Source organism: Barbatula barbatula (assembly GCF_947034865.1).
Source record: "Barbatula barbatula genome assembly, chromosome: 22".
NCBI classification, from domain to species: Eukaryota; Metazoa; Chordata; class Actinopteri; order Cypriniformes; family Nemacheilidae; genus Barbatula; species Barbatula barbatula.
In genome coordinates, this window is record NC_136785.1 from 2,028,849 (window position 1) to 2,052,031 (window position 23,183).

At 44.2% G+C, this 23,183-nt stretch overlaps 2 protein-coding genes across 2 annotated transcripts in view; both read left to right on the forward strand.

Moving 5' to 3' along the window:
* Nucleotides 1–8,300, forward strand: part of slc4a4b (solute carrier family 4 member 4b) — a 28,133-nt gene extending 19,833 nt beyond the window's left edge. Inside the window, 15 exon segments of the mRNA XM_079487352.1 lie at nucleotides 329–497; nucleotides 500–543; nucleotides 546–639; nucleotides 796–854; nucleotides 997–1,185; nucleotides 1,735–1,848; nucleotides 2,518–2,679; nucleotides 2,782–2,960; nucleotides 3,824–3,896; nucleotides 4,549–4,617; nucleotides 4,853–4,960; nucleotides 5,047–5,112; nucleotides 5,187–5,348; nucleotides 6,222–6,292; nucleotides 6,432–8,300. Of these exon segments, the coding sequence (XP_079343478.1) occupies nucleotides 329–497; nucleotides 500–543; nucleotides 546–639; nucleotides 796–854; nucleotides 997–1,185; nucleotides 1,735–1,848; nucleotides 2,518–2,679; nucleotides 2,782–2,960; nucleotides 3,824–3,896; nucleotides 4,549–4,617; nucleotides 4,853–4,960; nucleotides 5,047–5,112; nucleotides 5,187–5,348; nucleotides 6,222–6,292; nucleotides 6,432–6,540 (1,668 nt within the window). The 3' untranslated portion in view covers nucleotides 6,541–8,300.
* Nucleotides 8,301–15,908: 7,608 nt separating this feature from the next.
* On the forward strand, nucleotides 15,909–23,119 carry fpgs (folylpolyglutamate synthase). Its single transcript, XM_079486195.1, has 15 exons — nucleotides 15,909–16,489; nucleotides 17,793–17,921; nucleotides 18,062–18,115; nucleotides 18,207–18,271; nucleotides 18,789–18,903; nucleotides 19,771–19,848; nucleotides 20,058–20,119; nucleotides 20,529–20,631; nucleotides 20,756–20,833; nucleotides 20,908–21,052; nucleotides 21,131–21,208; nucleotides 21,370–21,520; nucleotides 21,637–21,712; nucleotides 21,813–21,879; nucleotides 21,960–23,119. Exons 1-15 carry the CDS (start codon nucleotides 16,349–16,351, stop codon nucleotides 22,337–22,339), a joined length of 1,722 nt encoding a protein of 573 aa, XP_079342321.1. The 5' UTR covers nucleotides 15,909–16,348; the 3' UTR covers nucleotides 22,340–23,119.
* Nucleotides 23,120–23,183: the final 64 nt, after the last annotated feature.

Here is a 23,183-nt window from a genome sequence, read left to right on the forward strand (position 1 = left end):
TGAAAATCAAGATGCATCTCATTGTTTTCTGTTTTTCTGCCAAGGTCCAGTCACGCTGTATATGTGTGTGTGTGAATATGAATATATTTCTCTCTCTCTCTCTTGCTCTCGCTCTCTCTCAGGTTTCGCGTTTCTCTGTTTATGTTCCATTATGAATAATTGAGTCAGATTTCATGTCCGTGTCTGCTAGACTCTATCAGTTCTGCTTTGCTGAGAGTTTCCATCCACATTGCTGTGACATACTTGCAGAATCATCATATAAACAAGCAAATATCTGACGAAACGTTTCATTCATTTTTTTTATTTGTTTATTCCGGGTTTTTTTCAGTCTGTGATTGGTCTCTCATGTTTCTCTTTTGATTGGTTCAGGGATAATGAGTTTGACTATCTGGAGTTCCGGCTGTGGATCGGTTTGTGGTCGGCGTTCATGTGTCTGGTTCTGGTCGCCACAGACGCCAGTTTCTTGGTTCAGTATTTCACCCGCTTCACAGAGGAAGGCTCTCTGCTCTCATCTGCTTCATCTTCATCTATGACTCTTTCAAGAGAAGATGCTCAAACTGGCAGATCACCATCGCATCAACTCAGACTTTGACATGAATCTCGTCACGCAGTACGGATGCCACTGCACCCCTCCGGACAGTAAGACATTTCTCAAAATATCTTCTTTTGTGCTTTACAGAAGAAAGACTCAGAAACCAGTTTTGAACCACTTGAGGGAGAATAAATAGTGACAGAATTATTGAAAGGTTCTTTCACACAAAACGTTTTTTTTAAGTGTATGTTCTTCTTTCAAAGGCAACAGTACTGCTCTTTACATGGACAAAATCGACGCCCTGATGAACAGCACCGGGCAGGTAAAAACTCAGCTTTGAGATACCCACAATGCACCTGCACCCTCAAATTTGTTATGATCCACCATTATAGCCTAATTACTGCAAAAACACATAATGAAACATTATTAATAAGAATTAAAATACCACATCTGTGTTTGCGCAGCAGCACATGAACGCGACGTGGGGATCGCTGACACGCACCGAGTGTTTGGAGTGGGGCGGACAGCTGATAGGTCCGGCCTGTGACTACGTGCCCGACATCACGCTGATGTCATTCATCCTGTTCTTCGGCACATACACCTGCTCCATGGGCTTGAAGAAGTTCAAAACCAGCAGGTTTTTCCCAACTACGGTACACACGCGCACACATCAACATCACAGGTTAATGAGGGCATTAATCAGGTTTTATCCTCCTCAGGAGGATGTTTTATCCTCGCAGGAATAACACAACCTGCCCAAACACGCACATAAAGCTGCGTTCTGAAAGTCGTTTGCTTTCGAAGGATCTGCTCTTGTGGTTTGGCAGCGCTAACGGAAAATAGTCCACACTGATCCTGTCAAAAAGTATTAGCGTATTATCTGCACTCAATAAAAAATGTAAATCTCCATCAATTAGAGTTTGAGATTTAGTTTTCACTGTCTGTTCTGGTCATCGTAGAGTGTTTCTAGAAAGTTGTTACACATCTTGTGTACGTCAGTGACTATACTTCATCTGAACTTTTAAATTACAAAATTTTCCAAAATATTTGTAATTGCTGTTATAAAAATGGACTTAATCTTTTTATTCTTATTGTTCACAATTTATTTATCACACAGTAATATTCAAGTTTTATGTTTATAATCTTTTTTTTAATGCAAACGTATTTTGTGTGGTTTTTAATGACTCTTTACATGTTTGCAGGTTCGCAAACTAATCAGTGATTTCGCCACTATTCTGGCCATTCTGATCTTCTGCGGTGTGGACGCACTGGTCGGTGTGGATACACCCAAGTTATTAGTGCCAAGTGAATTCAAGGTGTGTGTGTGTGTGGTAAATGGATTTAATCTTTTTGTGAGGTCCCATCTTTGTGACGGTAATCCCTTAATAGTATCATATTATACCTCAAAGAACTCATTGAAGTTCTTTAACACTTTAAACCTCAGAAAACCACCAGAAGAATTCATCACGCAGAGGTTTGATCTTTCAGAGATTAGGAGATTTGATGGAGTTCTTAGTTGTGTTTGAAGTATCAACTACGTTTCAGATGTTTCTCTGAAAATTGCTTAAGAGAAAAGAAACAGAAACAAATAAAACTGAGTATTGTTTGAAACACAATGCCGAGTATGGAGGTGTAAAATGAATGTAGATTGTAGTGGTAAAATAATGGGTAAATTTGATGAGAAATTAGTTCATATTAATATTGACTTTTGCTTAGTTTGTGACATCTCTTCTGAAACTCTATTTGTGCCTCTTTTTCTCAGGATAAATATCTGAGATGCATGAGATTTGATCAATCGATGTCTCTCTATCGATGTCTAGATAATGATGTCTAAAAAATTGACATCCATGCATGATCTTTATAATTCTTCTTGTTTCATTGCAGACAAATCTTTATTGACTCGCAGTTAATCTGATATTATGCATTTATAATATTTTACCAAATCGTTATATTGATTATGTACTTTATGTCTTTTGTGGAAACAGCCGACTAGTCCAAACCGCGGCTGGTTTGTTCCACCTTTCGGAGGAAACCCCTGGTGGGTGTACCTGGCGGCCAGTTTACCTGCTCTCCTGGTCACCATCCTCGTCTTCATGGACCAACAGATCACAGCCGTCATTGTCAACCGCAAGGAACACAAACTCAAGGTACAAGCGGATGAGCCCATGTCAAACCTTACACAAATTCCAGTGACAATCGTGTCCAGGCCATGGTAACTAACTTATGTTGTTTTTCTATCCCGAGCGCAGAAGGGGGCCGGGTACCACCTGGATTTGTTGTGGGTGTCTATTCTCATGATCTTATGCTCGTTCATGGGATTGCCCTGGTACGTGGCGGCCACCGTCATCTCCATTGCCCACTTAGACTCGCTCAAGATGGAAACTAAGACATCGGCGCCAGGGGAACAGCCCAAATTCCTGGGAGTTAGGTGAGAACAATAAACATTCAAAATATAATGTTGGCTGAGCTCTAGGGGTTGAGTCACACTTTTTTGTTTGATGCATTTGATGTTAATACGCAGTGAAACAAAGTTAGCATGGGACATATTGAGTGGCTCCTCCCCCATTCGAAGCGGCCAATAGCTGATGTGCAGAGTGATGTTATAGGAATTGCAAAACTGTATTGGTAGAAGTGAGAAGCTTCTTGTATCTTCTAAATGCAAATTTTGTGAATGTTAACGCACAGACACCTTCAACATATCTCACATTATCACAGTTTATTCACTATAGTTAAGAAAATGGTAATAAAATATGACAAGAACTGTGTTAAACTGTGACAGAACAAATTCATCTTGATAATGTCAGATAACTTTGATAGAGAGGTACGTAATGGTTTAGGTTGAATCGCTGTCGGCTGTTGAATTTAAGTACACAGTTAGATCATACCAATTTAGCGCAACCAGTTACCAAGCAATGCTTCATTTTGTTCAGTCTGTGATGTAAAAAAGTCCCATTAGCAATTTAAGAAAAGAACACTTAAGCAAAACATGGTCAGGTCACGGTGGTCCCAATTGTGTTTTCAATTTTACTGGTAGAATCATTTTTGTGTATAACTTCACAGTTTACTTCATTTTGCTGTTCTCACTGAACTAAAGTGTCCTGCACTTCTAGTAAATCTGGTGTCTGAATCATTTTGCTTTGACTGTAGATATCTTTAGGCCAACATATTCATAGTTAAAAAGTTTAGATTTTCCGGAGACTTTAAATTGGTGTAATGTATGTCCTAATTGTCCTATGTGCTGTTTTGTTGTTGCCATGCTGAGAGGAAAAAACAGATTTCTGTCTCTTGTAGGGAGCAGAGAGTCACTGGAATCCTTGTGTTTATTCTGACGGGTCTGTCTGTCTTTATGGCACCTGTTCTGAAGGTTTGTACATTATTTATGTATATATATATATATATTTCTCATTTCTGATTTTCACATACAGCATTCATTCAACCTTATTGTTTAACTCCGTGTTCTTTAATGACCAAGAGAAATAGTGAATGGCACAGAATATTCATCGATTGAAGGTCTTCTAGACTGAATGAAATGTAACCTCCTCCTTTTATTTAGATCTAAATGAAAACCTTTCTAATCTTTTAGAAGATTTGCATTACCACTGTTTAACTTCAAATAGCATTGTTGAACTTTGTGTTTTTTGTGATTAAAACGATATGACGTTTTTTAAAGAAAAATAACTCAACTCTTAAACCATGGTCATTTTCATAAGGGACATTGACTTTTGAAAGTTGACTTGTTAGAGGACATTGACCTCTGGCATTAGAATGTGAGATATGGAGACTTTCTGTGTGCTCACGCGGGAACAAAGCGGTTTCACGTAAATCTTTCGGTCAACATAACTAGTTCTGCTTCATTGTTTCACCGTGAGCCATTCGCATGGATTGTCAATGGGATGGGGATATGGGGTGTGTTTGGTTTGGAGGTGACTTTTGTAATCTTTGATTTTGTGACTCACACTAATGCTTTATGTGTTAAAAGACTACACTGGTAATCTTCTCATATTGTGTGTCCACAGTTCATTCCTATGCCTGTCCTGTACGGTGTGTTTCTCTACATGGGCGTGGCCTCTCTCAATGGTGTACAGGTGAGTTCATGCGTCTTCCAGAAGGTCATGTTACCCGTTGGCAGGAAAAAGCTAATCCTGCTGAGAGCCGGATCTCCGGCGGAGTCTGGGAACCCATCAGATTCCAGAACTTGATATGAGTTTGGAGTTGCGGGGAATGTTAACGTAAACCTAGAACATTTCAGGACACTGACTTGTTTTTTTAAACCAGTCAACTGTAAATAAACTCACTGACTTTTTTTGTGTGTTTGTGTAGTTTATGGATCGTCTGCAGCTTTTACTGATGCCGGCCAAACACCAGCCAGATCTGATCTACCTGAGACACGTACCTCTCCGACGCGTTCACCTCTTCACCTTCATACAGGTGTGTGTGGTCACGTGATCACGTGTGTAGCATTAGCGCCGTATGTGTCAAATGATTCATCACAAATGTGTGTATGTTGTGCGCAGGTGTTGTGTCTGGCTCTCCTGTGGGTGCTGAAGTCTACAGTAGCCGCCATCATATTTCCCGTTATGGTGAGGATTATATTCCTTGAACGCTCACACACCAAACCTGCGTGATTCTGATATCCGCGTGCGTGTGTTTTTAGATCCTTGCGTTGGTGGCCGTGAGGAAGGCCATGGATTACTTGTTCTCCCAGCACGATCTCAGTTACCTGGATGACGTCATGCCCGAGAAAGACAAGAAGAAGAAGGAGGATGAGAAAAAGAAGAAGAAAAAGAAAGGGTCTATCGACAGCGAGATGAACGACGTGAGTCGGTTCCCGTGTGCTGTTAGAAAGTTTATAGTGAAGCTCTTGTGGTAAGAATGTCCCTGCGTTTACAGTCGGATTTTCCAGCCATTGAGAATGTTCCCAGTATAAAGATCTCCATGGAGACCATGGAACAAGAGCCGATGCTGGGGGAGAAGCCCTCAGACCGTGAGTAAACACGTCTGGGTTTCTCTCAAACTCATCGCAGGGCTCTCCTCCGTCACTGTCCTATTACTAACAACCTGAAAACCTTCCTCTTTTGCTCTAGAAGTTTTTCTTCTAGAGGTTTTGTCAATCAATCAATAATATATTTATTGATAATCTTATAACATATATCAAATTGCAAATGCATGTTAAGTGCTTTTATCAAAATTGACCTTTTTATTTCTTAATGGGACAGATCACACAAAAATTAAACTCTGTCATCATTTACTCACCCTTATGTCAGTCCAAGCCTGACTTTCTTTCTTTTGCAAAACACAAAAGAAGATATTTTGAAGAACGTTTGTAACCAAAGAACATTGACTTCCATTGTATGAATGAACACCACTGAGACATTTCTCAAAATATCTTCTTTTGTGTTCTGCAGAAAAAGAGTCACATACAGGATAATAAACGATGACAAACAAATAATACGCAATGTTATGCATTGTTTGTGATCATAAACTTTTATCGCAAAAATTAATTTCACATCAAATTTCTGAAGTTAAATAGCTTGTCATGTGGACTTTAACTGTCGAGAGGTCATAAACATCTCAGCATGTCTTGTTTTCTAACCAAAAACCTATCAAATCTTTTTTCAGCTGCATCATAACACCGCTAACCTGTTGATCTGCACGTTGTGTGTATTGACGTCTGTTTTGTTTATTTTAGGAAGTAAGTCCATGTCCTTCCTCACTCCCTACTGATGGAAAGCACTTCTTTCCTTCCAAGATTGTGTCAAGGTAAATCTGTGCGTGAGTGTAATTTTTATGCTCAACAGATCAAATATAATATAACATGCATGCGTGTATGTGAAGCTGCGTGTTTTTGTGTACAGCTACACATCTAACCTCATTTTCTCTCTCTCTCCCTTTCTCCTAGTCAGAGTTTAAACCCTTTTAAGAAGACCGTGCCTCAGATTAGAATCGATTTGGATCCTGAAAACAAGAAATTCTTCTGGAAAACTCCAGCTTCGGAAACGTCCCTTTAAACATAAAACCAGCTTTATGCTCAGAGAAGGTTTTGCCATTCAGGGAAAAAATCTAAAAAGTAAAATATCCAAAGGTCATTTCAACACTACAACCAATAACATCACACTCACTCTTTACCAAAGATATTTTTTTAATTATTTATTTTTTACTCCACAAAATGTCTATATCTTGATGTTTTGGTAACCTTACTTAAAACTATATATACAATATTTTTGCGTTATTAGTATTAGTTTTCGGTTGTGGGTCCAGACTGATAAGAATACATTTCTGATGAATTCTTAAACTTTTATAACCAAGATATTTTATTATTAACTCCTAGATATTATTTGACAGATCAGAATGATGTCAAGATCAGTCTTAACATAGAATCGAATGCAATCGACGTTTGACTGCTCTTCATCGACACAAACATTAGATCAAATAGTCTAAACATATCAAAGAACAAATTTATATCAGCCTTTTACTGTTCTTTTAGTACCTTTGTGTTTTTTTAAGTGTTTAAAACTACATATAATTCATCCACGATGGTGGCCATAAATTGGTCCCAATGAGGGAAGATGCAGTTCATAGAAAAATATGAATCTTTCCTGCACTTCTCACAAAACACTTGAGTTTAAAGACGTTGATGTTTCTTATCATGGGAAACGTTGGATATGAATATTATCTTCTAGTTCTACCTCTTAACTGACTGTAGGTGCCAGGCACTCTGTGTTTGAGTGATGCATTTCTCAATGCAGTATGTCACTTGTATCTTAATGTCGATCGTTAAATCGGCGCAATGCCGATTTAATGAGAAGAATGAGATTATCTTGATGAAATTCCTGTTTGCCCTGGCGTAAACTCCAGATCTGTTTCTTCGTCCATAAATGACCTTCACAACAGGGTGAACACTTGCAATGTGATTTCATTTCATGATGCAGTTATCGATTACGATGATTTTATGTACGTTTTTTAAGTAACAATGTAGATAGAGACGTCTTTTTTTACTGATATGAAACGTTGACATGTGTAAGGACTCAATGATATTTAATGTGGAACATGGTTGCACAATGTGAGGACAATGAGAAAGCTTATCCTTTTTTTGGAATAGTACATATACTGCCATTACGACTCCCGTTTAACGTTTTGTATGACTTCGACAACATACAGCTGGTCCAAAGGTCTGGGACCGCACGGGAAATATATACATACGTTTGAGATTTTGACATTTAAATAACAAATAAGAGACATATAAGTGTAAAAAACACCATGTTATTTCCTTTATCTGATCATATTTTCGATTGCAACTCTCACAAATGGTATTAACTTGCAATATAGGAGTAGTTGAACTTGTGGTCTAAGAATTTTAGATGTCACTTCTCTCTATTTGAATGATCAACAATCATTAAAACTTGAATATAGAAACACAAGTGTTTGTACAAAGATTTGTTGTAGCACATCATCTCTGATCAATGATGTCTTCCATGAGTCGTATTTCCTTTGATTGTATTAAATTGCCTGTACTTTCTTAAGGAATGAACTATTTCACTTTTGTAGCGCAGGGGTGATTTTGTTGAATAGTTTTCAGAAATCACGAGATGTTTTTTTAATCTGTTAAATATTTATTACCCTCCTCTCTCGTCTGTTTTATTCTTTCTTATATGAAGGTGACGCTACAGTCAAAAATGAGATTAACCGTTGATGGCTGTTCTGTAAAAGGGAATCAATCACCTTGTGACCTTGTGACATGACGGGCAAATTAAAGCAATTATTAAAACTGATTCGTCTGATGGTGTTAAAGCATTAAAATGAGCCTTCACGTCACACTACACATATCCACATAATGAGACTATATCATATATAATCATTTCAGCAGCATAAACCTGCAGATAGATGTTGCACGCGTGCATTTTGTGGGGAGTCTAACATCTGGAATTAGTCTGCTAGTATGTTTTGCAGATATATTTGATTTCAAACTAATCGAGATTTGGAACCCAAATATTAAAGTTTTATAAGTAGGATTTGGTCATGAATGATACCTCCAGTCCTGAGTGTAGCATGTGCCATATAACTTTTCCGAGCAGACTTATTATGCACCTATTCATAATAACTCTTTAGGTAAACATAATCCTAACTAAATACTAATGTACTGTAGGATAAAGAGGATGTGTAACAGGATCTTCCATGAACCGAGTTTAATCTGGATAAAAAACTAGAGTCCTTGTAATCTCAATTGTAAAACTGGGAACGATCACATTTCTTCATTCCCATTTCCCGCTCACTTCTGTGTCTTTTCTGGCCAAATCCTTAACACGTGGCCTCATTGAAATCCGTTTTACGCACGTGTTTCGCTGAGATAAACTGCTTTTTCCATCAGGTCGACAGGAATGAATAGTGCACTCTTAAATTGCTCGCTATCACGGCACAGGCCTCGTCCAAAAAGAAGATAAGGAAAGCTGAGATCCACATATTTTCCATCTTAGTAATGAATGGATGTCATCACGCGAATGGATTTAAAGCGTAATGAACCCAAAAGAGTCCATAAATTGCGCACTGCGGACTGAACGTCATTACGCGCTTGGACAGCTTTAATAGGGAATCATTAGTAGTTACTTTGATCATCTCATGAAATGTGGCTTTTCTCACAGACTTCACCTTTTCACATGTGCTGCACTTATGGTCACCTATGATCATGTATAGCAATGGCATCTGCTCTAGGGATTTGACGCATGCATATAGAAAACGCACGTTTGAAACACCGGTGGAGATACCGGTCAGCGTTATTCAAAAATGAACAGACACCACAATGCAGTCTACTGTCATATATATCTAGTGGTCCTTCTGCAACTTTCTCATTTGTTTTGTTCCAAAATTACTTTTGTGCAAAGTTGCACAGTTAAATAATGTTACCACACATGTGGCATACGCATAAAATCATAAGAATAATCATGAAGAAAAAGGAAATAGTAATTGTCAACTGAAGAATGTAGTTCCCCTTCAGTCGGTCTCTCGACGTTGTTTGAGAGACTGACTGGGGTTTGATCTTGAGAACCTACCTTCTCCGAGATAATTAATTAAAAAACGCCAATGGGCTTGGCGAATGGCACACGCACGCCAGTCTCCGCCCCGTACATACGGGTATAAAAGGAAGATGGCGGCGGTCATTCACTCATCCTTTGTTCTTCGGAACCTGCGTGTTTGTTTACATGCGCTTTACTCGACTTCGAGAAACTTTTAAACCTGCTGGATTTACGACGCGGAGCAGCGGACTTCTCCTTTCGTGGACTTCCCCTGGGCGTTTCGGCAGACGGCTACAGACCTTTAGAGGTAAGTCCCTCCGGCTGCGAGCATGTCTCGTAGCTGTGTCCTTGGATGCGACAGACTCATCCCTGAGTCTGACGGCCATGATACCTGCGTCACTTGCTTGGGGATCAAGCATGCTGAAGCAGGTTTCACTGATTCGGCATGTCCCGTGTGTGCGGACATGGCAATCAGGGTGTTGCGGTCACGGTTGGCTTCGTTTTTTGTGAGCGCAGCCACCACCCCGTCTGCCTCCCAGGCATCTTCAGCCGCTGTGTCAGCGCGGTTGATCGCTTTGGTGAGCGGCGGGGGTGATTCGGGGACCCCTATGGATGTTGCTCCGTCAGCTTCATGCTCGCGGACCGTCCATACCCCTGCACGCTCACCTGGTACGTCCCCTACGAGCGGCAGACGGCCGCCTCATAGTGGCAAGACTCCCGATAGGGATGATGACCATTTCTGTCGCTGCATCGGACAGCTGCCTGCTGGCATCAGATGCGGAAGACTCCTCTGATCTCCTGTCATCAGGCAGTCGAGTACCAGAGGAGACTGACGCTGAGATGTCGGCCATGCTCTCTCGGGCAGCCGCGTGCATCGGGTTGCAGTGTGTGGCTCCACCCTCTCCGAAGCATTCGCGGCTGGATGCATGGTTTCTGGGATCGGGGCGTGGCCAAAAGCCGCGCCCCGCCCCGGTGCCATTCTTCCCCGAGGTGCATGAAGAGCTCTCCAAGTCCTGGAATGCGCCATTTTCGGCGCGTATCAGGCAGGAGAACTCGGCGGCTGTGACTTCCCTGGATGGCGGAGCGGCTAGAGGATATGTTGACGTCCCCCAGGTGGAGGGTGCAGTCGCGGGCCACCTGTGCCCGCAGACAGCTGCCACTTGGAGGGGTCGACCTAGACTCCCGTCCAGAGCATGTAAGCTCTCTTCGACACTCGTGTCGAAAGCTTACACTGCTGCTGGACGAGCCGCTTCTGCTCTCCACGCCATGGCGGTCCTTCAGGTCTTTCAGGCGAAAGTACTGAAGGATTTAGATGGCAGGAAGCCCGACCCAACTCGCATGAGTGAGTTGCGCACTGCCACAGACCTCGCGCTACGGGCGACTAAGGCCACGGCGCGTGCCCTGGGTCGGTCGATGTCCACAATGGTGGTCCAGGAAAGGCATCTGTGGCTTAATCTTGCGCAGATGACCGACGCCCAGAAGGCCCGCCTTCTGGACGCGCCCATCTCGCAAGCCGGGCTGTTTGGTGATACCGTGGAGGAAATTGCGCAGCAGTTCTCCGCGGTTCAGAAGCAGACCGAGGCGATCAAGCAGATCCTGCCGCGCCGCAACGTGGCCACCAACAGGTCATCACGTTCCAGGCCGCAGTCTGCTCCCCAGCAGCCCCGCTCTCCCGCGGCGGCACCTCCGGTTCCGGGACCCTCCCACAGGACGACCCACCAGAGACGTCGAGCCCCGCGGAAGAGGGCGTCTGTCCCCCGTCAGCAGTCCGCCAAGAGTTCGTCTAAGCGGCCCTGACGGGACGAACCTGGGGGAAGTTTCATTGGGTCCGATCCCGGCCTTTCCAACGCTGGATCGGGGAAGGACGCTGCCTGCCGCGTCTCCATCAAGTCCGGGCCCTTTTCAGGGCCCGGCACCCACATACTCACAAAGAGAGAAATTTCCCCTGGGTTTTCCTCCACAGCACTCTCGTCCGGACGGTGTCTTGGATGGATCGGGCCGCCGACTGCAATCTCCCCCGGATGTTGCGTCAGGCCGCCGGAAGCAGGTATACACACAGAACCGTCAACCTCCCGGGGGGTCCCCCCTGTGCGAGGTGACCGCACTGTCAGCCACCGAACCAGCCTCCCCAGGCACGGTGAAGCAGATTGTTCCTCTAGTCCCGTTGGCGCGGTTCTTGGGCGCTTGGCAGCGCACCAGCCCGTCACATTGGATGGAGAGAACAATCCGTCTCGGTTACTCGATCCAGTTCGCCAGGCGCCCCCCCAAGTTTCGGGGCATTCTGTTCACCTCGGTGCGAGGAGAGAATGCTTCCGTACTTCGGCAGGAGGTCGCCGCCCTACTGGCGAAGGGTGCGGTCGAACCCGTCCCTATAACCGAGATGTCGTCCGGGTTTTACAGCCCGTACTTCATTGTGCCCAAGAAGGATGGGGGGCTGCGGCCCATTTTAGATCTGCGCCGCCTGAACAAACACCTGCACAAGTTGCCGTTCAGGATGCTGACGCAGAGGCGCATCCTGGGTTCGGTACGTCACCAGGATTGGTTCGTGGTAATCGACCTGAAGGACGCATACTTTCACGTCTCTATTCTCCCCCGACACCGGCCGTTCCTACGGTTCGCGTTCGAGGGAAGGGCGTATCAGTACAAAGTCCTGCCATTCGGTCTGGCCCTGTCTCCACGGGTTTTTTCCAAACTAGTGGAGGCTGCCTTAGCTCCTGTCAGGGAGCAGGGCGTGCGAGTGCTAAACTATCTCGACGACTGGCTTATCTTGGCACACTCGCGAGATGTATTGTGCACGCACAGGGACCTTGTGCTTCGGCACCTAGACTGTCTAGGCCTTCGGGTCAACCAGGAGAAGAGCAAGCTCTCCCCCGCGCAGAGCATCTCTTACCTCGGTATGGAACTAGACTCTGTCCGTATGTCAGCATGTCTCACCAACGAGCGTGCACAGTCAGTGCTGCGCTGTCTGAGGTTGATCAGGAATCCCTCGACGCCACTGAAGAACTTTCAGAGGCTCCTGGGGCACATGGCGTCCTCGAAGGGGGTAATCCCTCTCGGGTTGATGCACATGCGGCCGCTTCAGCACTGGCTACAGAGTCGGGTTCCCTGGACGGCGTGGCACGCCGGCACCAGGCGGATTACGGTAACGCCTCAGTGCCTTCGCACCCTTTTACCCTGGTCAGACTTGACCTTTCTCCGAGCGGGGGTTCCGCTCGGACAGGTTTCGAGGCGTGTCGTGGTAACGACAGACGCCTCCCTGCAAGGGTGGGGTGCGGTGTGCAACGGGCACGCAGTATCGGGTCTATGGACGGGTCCCCGCCTGCGGTGGCATATCAACTGCCTAGAGTTGCTAGCAGTCCATCTGGCACTGAGGAGACTCCAGTCCCTCGTGCAGGACAAACACGTGCTAGTCCGGTCGGACAGCACGACTGCCGTGGCGTACATCAATCGTCAGGGCGGCATACGCTCACGGCAGTTGTCGCAACTCGCCCGACGCCTCCTCCTCTGGAGTCAGCAGGTGACCAAATCCCTGCGGGCCACGTTTCTCCCGGGCTACCTGAACCAGACAGCCGATGCGCTCTCTCGTCAGGGTCCTCCCCGCGGAGAGTGGCGACTCCATCCCCGCGCAGTCCAGCTCATATGGGAGCGGTTCGGCCAAGCACAGGTGGACCTGTTTGCCTGCCCGCACTCCACCCATTGTCCGCACTGGTACTCCCTGACCGAGGGTTCCCTCGGCACGGATGCCCTAGCGCACAGCTGGCCGCGGGACAAGCGGAAGTACGCCTTCCCCCCAGTGAGCCTCCTTGCACAGGTCCTGTGCAAGGTCAGGGAAGAGGGGCATCAGGTTCTGGTAGTGGCGCCATACTGGCCCAACCAGACCTGGCTCTCGGATCTGGTAGATCTGACGACGACCCCCCCCTGGCCCATTCCCCTGACGGAGGACCTGTTGTCGCAGGGGAGGGGCACGGTTTGGCACCCCAACCCGGGCCTCTGGAACCTCCATGCCTGGCCCCTGGACGGGACGAGGAGGCCCTAGGGGGCTTGCCGGTAGCAGTCAGGGAGACTGTTCTGCAGGCTAGAGCCCCTGCCACTAGGCGATTGTACGCTTACAAGTGGCGCCTCTTTTCGTCCTGGTGTTCTCCCCGGGAGGAGAACCCGCGGAGTTGCCCGATCGGGTCAGTGCTGGCTTTTTTACAGCAGAGACTTGAGAGTAATCTCTCCCCTTCCACTCTGAGAGTGTATGTGGCTGCCATTTCTGCGCATCACGATCTAGTGGAGGGTAAGTCTCTTGGTCAGCACGACCTGGTCACCAGGTTCCTTAAGGGTGCGAGAAGGGTGAATCCACCTCAACCGCGCTCTGTACCCTCTTGGGACCTTAACGTGGTCCTACAGGGCCTTTGGTACGGCCCCGTTTGAGCCCCTCGGAGTTGCTAGCCTCCCTCATCTGTCGATGAAAGCTGCACTCCTGACGGCGCTCGCCTCCATCAAGAGGGTGGGGGACCTACAGGCTTTCTCCGTGTCCCAAGGGTGCCTAGAGTTCGGGCCCGGCGATTCTCACGTTGTCCTGAGACCCCGTCCCGGTTACGTGCCCAAGGTGCCCACCACTCCCTTCCGGGACCAGGTGGTGAACCTGCAGGCGCTCCCTTCAGGGGAGGAAGACCCAACCTCTAATGTGTTGTGTCCAGTACGCGCGCTGCGCCTCTATTTGGACCGCACACGGAGCCTAAGAAGCTCCGAGCAGCTCTTTGTCTGTTACGGCGGACAGCACCCGGGGAGGGCTGTCTCCAAACAGAGATTGGCGCCCTGGATTGTGGATGCCATCACAGTGGCATACCAGTCCCAAGATCGCCCGTGCCCGCTTGCAGTGAGGGCCCACTCCACTCGGAGTGTGGCCTCCTCGTGGGCACTGGCACAGGGCGCCTCTTTGGCAGACATCTGCAGAGCTGCGGGTTGGGCTACGCCCAGTACCTTCGCAAGATTTTATAATCTCCGCGTGGAACCAGTTGCAGCCCATTTCCTTAACACCCCCGGTGTATAGGACGGACTCCTGGTTTGGGCGTACGCCTGCGAAAGCGCCTTCTCCCCTCACCAGGTGAGACTAGCGCGCTATTTTTAGCCTCCCTACTTCCCCTCTCCTGGCGAAGTATAGGCATTCCATCCATCACTAAGCATCTAAGCGCTGGTACTTTGGTAACAAACGGAGCGGAGCCGTTTGCTGGAACCAGGTCCAGTATAGGTAGAGTCATCCCTCCTCAGGTAGACCCCTGTACTAGGATTAGTGCCCCATACGTAGTGACTCCCCTCTGGGTCGTCCCGTGTGTTGATTCCTCGCTCATGATTTCCCGATTGGTGAATCTGTGACCTCCCCGCCGGTGGTAATCCCACCTGGATTGTCCCCCTATTCGGGCTAACACCTTTCTGCATGTTGTTCTCCCCGCCGGGGAGACCATGTCATGTCTCCACATGTACCTCCCCTCCAGGTAGGATGTGGCCTCCGTAACACACTCTTCTAAGAGGAGAGCAGTGTTTTCCCAGTGTTCGGCTCCGGACAACTCCTCGCTACTAGAGGCGTACGCCACTGTCCGTGAGGCCGTCAGTAGAGGCTTCTCAGTATGACCAATACTATGTGACTGGAAGATTACATCTCGCGGTAGCACTCTTGTGACTCGCTAGCCTAGTCAGGGTCGCTTCGCTGGAGGTCGTAATATCGGTGCAAGCGCTGGGGCGTTTAGATATATCCCCAGTCAGTCTCTCAAACAACGTCGAGAGACCGACTGAAGGGGAACGTCTCGGTTACGGCTGTAACCTCCGTTCCCTGATGGAGGGAACGAGACGTTGTTACTTCATGCCCCAACGCTGCGCCGAATCACTACAGTGACCGGGAGATTTCCAATTACAGTGTCAGCGTTATTCAACAATGAACAGACACCACAATGCAGTCTACTGTCATATATATCTAGTGGTCCTTCTGCAACTTTCTCATTTGTTTTGTTCCAAAATTACTTTTGTGCAAAGTTGCACAGTTAAATAATGTTACCACACATGTGGTATCCGCATAAAATCATAAGAATAATCATTAAGAAAAAGGAAATAGGAATTGTCAACTGAAGAATGTAGATTTCCAAGGTCTAGTCTAGTTTTACAAGACATCATGGGAGTTGCATTGTTTTTAACCATACATCATGCTATCTTTGTAGTTTTTCTCATTTTTAGCATCATTCATAAATATGCTAGTCGAATATCTTTTCTATTTCTTTAGAAACTTGCACAGATTACCAACAAAGGTCGTTAAAAATATATCAATTTCAATCCAATCCCGTCCAGCAGGTGGCGCTAGAATGTCAGATATGTTGCGAGGTAAAACACGCATGCGCGCACCAGCTCTAGACGACAGCTGACGCGTGAGAGGCGTTTCAGCAGCATTTGCAAAGCAAGCAAACAAGAGAAAGCCATTTTTCTTTATCAACATGCATCTTTCTTTCTGACTTGATTTAAACGCAGCCCGGTTAAAACCAGGTGCCACCTGCTGTGAGCTCCTCGACGCGGAAGCGGAATGTTTAACCCGTGCGTCATGATCGTCTCTGCATTAAGCGCTTTTAGCTTCTTGACGTGCTTTGTGAATTTATCCTCTCGCCTCATGAATTAGTATGAAATCATTCTAGATTCATCCTGTTTTGTCGCGTCGAAAAACACGTGAAATCTGCACGGTGAGCAGGAAGGAGGCGTGACGTGACGTCATGCCACGGTTCCAGATTGACAGGAAAACTCCCCAAATTTGGTGCGGCTTCCTGTTGCTCAGTCGGTCACCATGCGCCTCTACAGCGTGCTGGAGCGTTTACGCGCGCCCGTCAATCTGGCGCGTCACCGACGATGGACCGAAATGTTTGAACTGTCACTGAGGCGTTCAAGCACCAAAGCTGCACCGCGGTTCCGAAGAATGGACTATCAGGTAAACGCGCGACAGATCTCGTATACGTGACTTTGCGATGCACGGAAGTTATTTGCATTTAAAGTTTTGGGAATCTGTTCCGAGTCCCGGTTATGTCTGAAGCGGTCTGGTTCATTTGTTAAAGTTGTTACATCAGACATCAAAGCTTAAACCGAACGAGCGGCAACATTTTTCCGCGAATGCGCACGTGGTGACAGTTCCCGCGATCGGAGGTGTAGTGCGCACTAGTAAGTGCGCTGTGTAGAGGTACAGTTACAGTAGTCAGCATGTTTTCAGTCGCGCCATGTGCTCGGTGTGCAGGCAGCCATAACATGGGCTATAAGAGAAGCCCCCTTCGATTTCTCACTAAAGTTTGCGTAGCCCCTAAAGCTAAAATAAATACACTTTGCCCACATTTGCAGTCTGACCGAGTGGAGTGAGTGTGTTTCTATCTGAGACTTTCAAAAAGTCTGCATGATATGTCTTGTTAACAAATCAGATTGTTAAAGTTTATAGAAAAGCAATAATTCTACTTGTGGAGAAGGGATTACTAGAACAGGTGGTTCGTAATGATATTTTCTTTTCTAGCCACCAGGAAACTTTAAATTTAAATCTCTTACAATCTACAAAAAGGTGATTTTAGTGAATTCTGCAGAATCAGATTTGGTGTAATGGGATTTCTCCTGCTCTTGTTACCAGTCAGGGAGGTAACAATATACTGTACAGTATATTCATATGATCTATGTGTTAAAAATGACTCTCGCCAACAAATCGTATTCAGCAAAAAGACCAATTTAGCTTTCAGCTGTCGGTTTTGATGATCGTTCTACATAACACAGATATTCTGATTAAACATTTACTGAATATCACGAAATAGGTCAAAAGTTCAGTGTTGTTTGTAAAACAAAGGGCCACCACATTTCACTACTAGACATGCAGACGCTTTTATCCTAAGAGACTTCAGGGAGCAATAAGCGATATGTCATCCAGGAGCAATAACACAAAAGGTGCGAATACAAAGTTACTAGTTTCTACAAAAGCCAGAACAATACACGTGGAGAGAAAGAGATAGGGTTTATTTATTTAATTTCTTTAGTCTGTCAAGTATTCACAGAAGAAATGGGTTTTAAGTCGTTTTTTGAACGTTGTGAGAGATGCGGTTGACCGGACCGAGTTAGGAAGAATGTTCCCAGACATAGACATGCGTTTCATTTAATATCAGCTCAGAATTACTATGACACTAAGCAAAAATGATTCAAAAGGGAATTGCAAGCTGTCGTGCCAGTCGGCGGTCAAACATAATGTTGTACATGTTGACCTCCAGGATGCTGTGTGCACCCTGAACACCCTGCAGACAAACGCCAGCGTTCTGGAGCAGGTGAAGAGAGACAGAGGAGATCCTCAACTCCAGCTGCAGGCCATGAGAGGATTTATTCATAGAGCTGGGCTCAAGGTAAACACCAAATATACAGCAATGCCCGGCCTCTTATAACAAGTTCGTCCACATTTTGGCTTGTTTGGGACACGTCCTGCGCTGTGTTTCTTTTATTGCGTGCGAAGAACATGCTGAAGTGATTCATTCTGTGTTCACAGGTAGAAGAACTCGATCAACTCAATATCATTCATGTAACGGGAACTAAAGGAAAGGTACAGAAGCTTGCTGGAGATTTCAACACTGAATTGCCGTTTTATCTGTACAATGAATTGATGTCGAGTGTTTGTGTTACGAATGCCTCAGGGGTCGACATGTGCCTTCACGGAGCAGATTCTGAGAAATCACGGCTTCTGCACAGGATTCTACAGGTATGGAGACTTTGTTAATGATTTGTTCGAGATGATAGGGATTGGTTCTTTAGTAAGCGTGGGAGTGGCAGTGTTTTTGAGATTAGAGTAAGAATTGCGTAACTCTGTACTCTTGTGCACATGTTCACCAATGAGTTCACATTGAACTTTGCTCTCATATCGCAATTGGGTAGCTGTCTGAGAGTACAGAGCTATATGTTTGTGTCACAAGTGCTTTACCTGTGATGTAATCGATCTGTTCTTTGTTTTGATTAGTTGAACTTTCATACACAAGCGTAATGATTTTTTCTTAATCATTGACCATTGATTTTTCATGTTTGTAGTTGCCGCCGCATGACCTTCCATGAACCTTATGGTAGATGAATATCCAATATTATCTGAACCGGCTAGATGATCGAGTTGACATAGACATAAAGTTGACTTAAGCTGCTTTGAAATGATGTGCTGCACAAGAGTTAAGGGTCTACATGTAGTGTTCATGTTTTAATGTTTTGATCTGTGTTGTATTTGATTGTAGTTCGCCCCATTTGGTTGAAGTGAGAGAGCGAATCCGAATCAATGGGCAGCCAATCAGCAAAGAGCTTTTCACAAAATACTTCTGGCAGGTGTACGGGCGACTGGAGGAGACGAGGGTAAGACGGGAGTTTAAAATAAAATTAGAGTACGATGGACTTTTATCATTCACAACACAACTCAAAAAACGGCTCATTCAGAAGTCAACTTGGTTATGATGTCACAGCTGTTGACACATTAATATATACAGCCTCTGATAAATTAAAGATACCCTTCATTTAATCGGCATTTCTAGATGTATTGTGATCAATCCAGTCCAGTTGTCTATTGAATTTCAACAAAATCAAACCTCAGGATAAAGTCATCCAACAGCAATGTGAAGACAATAACAAGTCACACGAAAAAAATCAAGGTGGTCACACAAAATATAAATATAATTCTTTTATATATTTACATATTTGTACATCATTTTTTTTTTAATTATTTCAGAAATAATACTGTTGTATTGCTTAAAAGTTAATTTGAACTTGTTTTTTTAATGTGTTTTTTTGAGACCTCAAATTCTGCAGAGCATAATTTCTCCGGTCTTCATTTCTTGCAAATAAGTGCAAATAGAAATAATATTTTTGTTTGAAATTTTGGAGAAACATTGCTGGTAGTTTACAGAACGAAACAAAAATTATCATTTGACCTAAACACATACCTATAAATAGTAAACTCAGAAAAACTAAAAAAACACTTGGTCTCTTAATTCATTCTGTGGCTGTTTATAGTTATTAGATTCAAGATTAGATTAGATTCAACTTTATTGTCATTACACATATACAAGTACAGTGTAACGAAATGTAGTTTAGGTTTAACCAGAAGTGCAGTTAGCAAGTGCAGGATATACAGTTAGAATAAATAGAAACGTGACTGCACTATTATTTGATGACGAGTATTTCAATGTTATGTGATGATGATTGTTTTACTTTTTAACCATTTAGGATGATCATGGAGGAAGCATGCCAGCATATTTTCGCTTTCTCACGATCTTGTCCTTCCATGTGTTCCTCCAGGAGAAGGTGAGTCTGTTAACTATTTCATATTAGTTTCTTGAAGCTTTTTCACGTTTCTTTTTGTGCATGTCTGTTCTATTTGTTTGAGAACATATGGGTGTAATATTGCAGCTCTAGAATCCACACACTTCATTGACTTCAACCCTTTCTCTCACAGATCACTTGTCCTTTATTAAAGGTGCTTCTCTTTCATTGATTTCTGCGTTTCTGTGCAGGTGGATTTGGCTGTCGTTGAGGTGGGGATCGGTGGAGCGTATGACTGCACTAATATTATCAGGCAGGGGATTGTTAATGTTCAAGAGAATTTCCCTCTCTTCGGTTGCAATGTAGCGTGTCTGATTCTTTCTTTGTGCTGTGTTAGTGTATGCTGCCTCCATCTCATCCATCATTTATGTTAGGACACATTCTTCTCAACTTAACCATTTACTGGTCTTTTTTCTTGATCCATTGATTCTTAATAGCTGCATCAACCTATCACAAACCAGACTGACCACATGAACCAATCAGTGAATGATTGGTCATAATATAAATGAAGTATTGATCATGTTATAATTATATTCGGTCACTCAAAAACTTTGTACATTGCCACTGAAAGTATGTTTGTAAAAACACTTGTGCTTTAAGATAGTTCTATAACAGTTAATATAAATACATAAGTCATTGAATGGTTTTATGGTTTCTTAAAGGCGACCCTGGGTGTGTGGCATCTCCTCTTTGGGCATAGATCACACCAGCACACTGGGAGATACCATTGAGAAAATAGCCTGGCAAAAAGGAGGAATTTTTAAGGTAAGATAACGTGTGTGTTTTTGTGATAGAGAGGCTGAGACTATTTAAATGATATGCTATTACAGGCTAAACATGAATAAATTGTAAATGATATAAAATGAGCGCGTCTGATGTGTATGTCCAGCCCGGTGTCCCTGCATTCACAGTAAAACAGCCCGACGGGTCGATGAAGGTGCTTCAAGAGAGAGCTGAAGAAATTGGGGTGAGAATTGCAAAGACGCTGGAAACATTCAGAATACACCTGTAGCAGTTTTCACATCCTCTGTTTGTCCACAGTGCTCGCTGTCAGTTTGTCCTGATCTGGATGAGTATGAGAGCGAGGGTTCGCTCACGTTGGGTTTAGCCGGACATCATCAGCGCTCTAATGCTTCTCTGGCCTTACAGCTCTCACACGCCTGGCTGCACAGACACTTACTGGCAGGTGTGTGTTTCCGCTGCTTCTTTCTGCTGGAGTTTGATGTGTGTTTAATGTAGTGTCTGTTATCTGATGTGTTCACAGAGCCTGCACGCTCTTCAGTCGAGTTCAGTGGTGTGAATCCAGCTCCAGCGTTTCAGCCCAGTCCTGAGATGATCAAAGGTCTCCAAACACTTGTAGTTTTTTCATACAGTAATTTGCATTCGGATAAATAAACATAAAAAAGGTTTGCCATCAAGGGAAAATGTAAATATCAGCAGGTTAGGTTTCTGACAGGTTTGGGGAATCTACTATAGATGTTGGAGTCTGTGATGTGTCTGCAGGTCTTATAGAGACGAAGTGGGCCGGACGCAATCAGATGCTAAAACACGGTCCTGTGACGTACTTCCTGGACGGAGCTCATACCACCCGCAGCATGCAGGCCTGCGTCCGCTGGTTCAATGAAGTCGCAACACAACACGAGGAAAAAGCAGAGTGAGAGCCTGTCGTTTGTGTGTTTGTTTTATCCATAGTTGAGTATATTAAGAAAATGCTATATCACAAAAGCAGATTGTTAGTAAATGTTTGTGAATTGTTTTGTGTGTTTGTAGGGGTCCGGTGATGAGGGTCCTCTTATTTAACGCTACAGGAGAGAGAGACTGTGCTGCTATGCTTAAACTGCTTGTGGTGAGTAATAGATTCACAGTTTAAATGAGTTATTCTATTATATTGAACCAAAACGACTTGATAAGGAGGTTTTTGTGCTAACGATATATTTTTGTTTTAGCACTGTCATTTTGCCCTTGCCGTGTTCTGCCCGAACATCACAGAGACTATAGCGACCTGTAATGCAGGTAAGAATGTTCAGAGGCACAAGATCAAATCTCTTCTGTGTGATCGATAAAAATAAAGCTGTATCTTTTTTGTACCTCAGACCAGCAGAACTTCAACGTCTCTGTTGAAAACATGCTCACGCGTTGCCTGGATAACCAGCAGAGCTGGCAGGTTCTGAACGGCCGGGAGGAGAAACCAGAGGCGGAGTTTGTGATCGGCGACGGTATGCCGCTGGTGGCGGAAAGACACACCGATACACTGGTGTTTCCCTGCATCCTCAGCGCTCTCCAGTGGATCAGTCAGGGAAGAGACTCTGTCCTGTCAGACCCAAACAAATATGTCATACCTGTTAAACCCAGCGTAAATAAAAAAGCTGCACCGCTGAGAGAGGCAGCAAACATACATGTTCTCATCACAGGAAGCCTGCACCTGGTGGGAGGGGCTTTAAAACACTTGGATTCTGCTTTAAACAGCCAATAACAGATGTCAGACATGCAGCCAAACTCGAAACATAGCAAGAGCACCACCTAGAGCCTCAACCCTGTTACAGTGCTACTGTTTTCATTTTGTGTCTTCTGTTGCGCAATTCTTATTGAATCCATGCATAACCTGTCTAGTTCCTCAGTGTATACTCTTTGTTTAATCTCATCTTTCCTTTAACTGTTAATGTTTACTCTTTGTTTTATTTCAACTACTTCAAGTACATTGTGTTTTCTTCAGACATGTTTCTGTTGTTCGCTACAGTTTGATGTACTTAACCAGATCTCTATTACAATATAAATATTTAAAATGCATAGGTTACCTGAAATGAATCATGTCAGCACAAGGTGCCTACATTTGTCATGAAAAATTAAAATGTGTTAGATTTTTTTTGTGTATATATCTATATGGAAAACTCAAAGATCGGGGAGGTCAAAACCTACATTAAGACTGTGTAATATGAATTGAATTATTACAAATACTTTGAAGTTTAAAGAGTGTTATCTGTATATAGTTTGTAAACTAACATCTGTAGATTTTAAACATGTCGTGTTGGTGTTCGTTTCGAGTGATGTGTTTAATAATGTTATTAAAAAAACACTATCAAATAAAAAAACCTCTGAATTCTGTTAAGTGTGCTTTTCATTTTATATAATATATTTGAACATGTAAAGCTTTTTAGTTAGGCTAATAGTTGTACTGTACATCCCTAATGATTTTGCTATAACTAAAAATACGGCACTTGTAGTACACAGATATTGTCCCTCAATTAAATTCTACATTAATTATAAATATGTCATTTATATTACAAATGTTTATGCTATCTGTGACGATATATTACGCT

Excerpts from the sequence above, each read along its gene's own strand:
- fpgs (XM_079486195.1), top strand. The coding sequence starts at position 16,349 with ATGCGCCTCTACAGCGTGCTGGAGCGTTTACGCGCGCCCGTCAATCTG. Across the intron at positions 18,116-18,206 it reads TAACGGGAACTAAAGGAAAG|GGGTCGACATGTGCCTTCAC; the intron begins GTACAGAAGCTT and ends CGAATGCCTCAG. Across the intron at positions 18,904-19,770 it reads GGCGACTGGAGGAGACGAGG|GATGATCATGGAGGAAGCAT; the intron begins GTAAGACGGGAG and ends TTAACCATTTAG.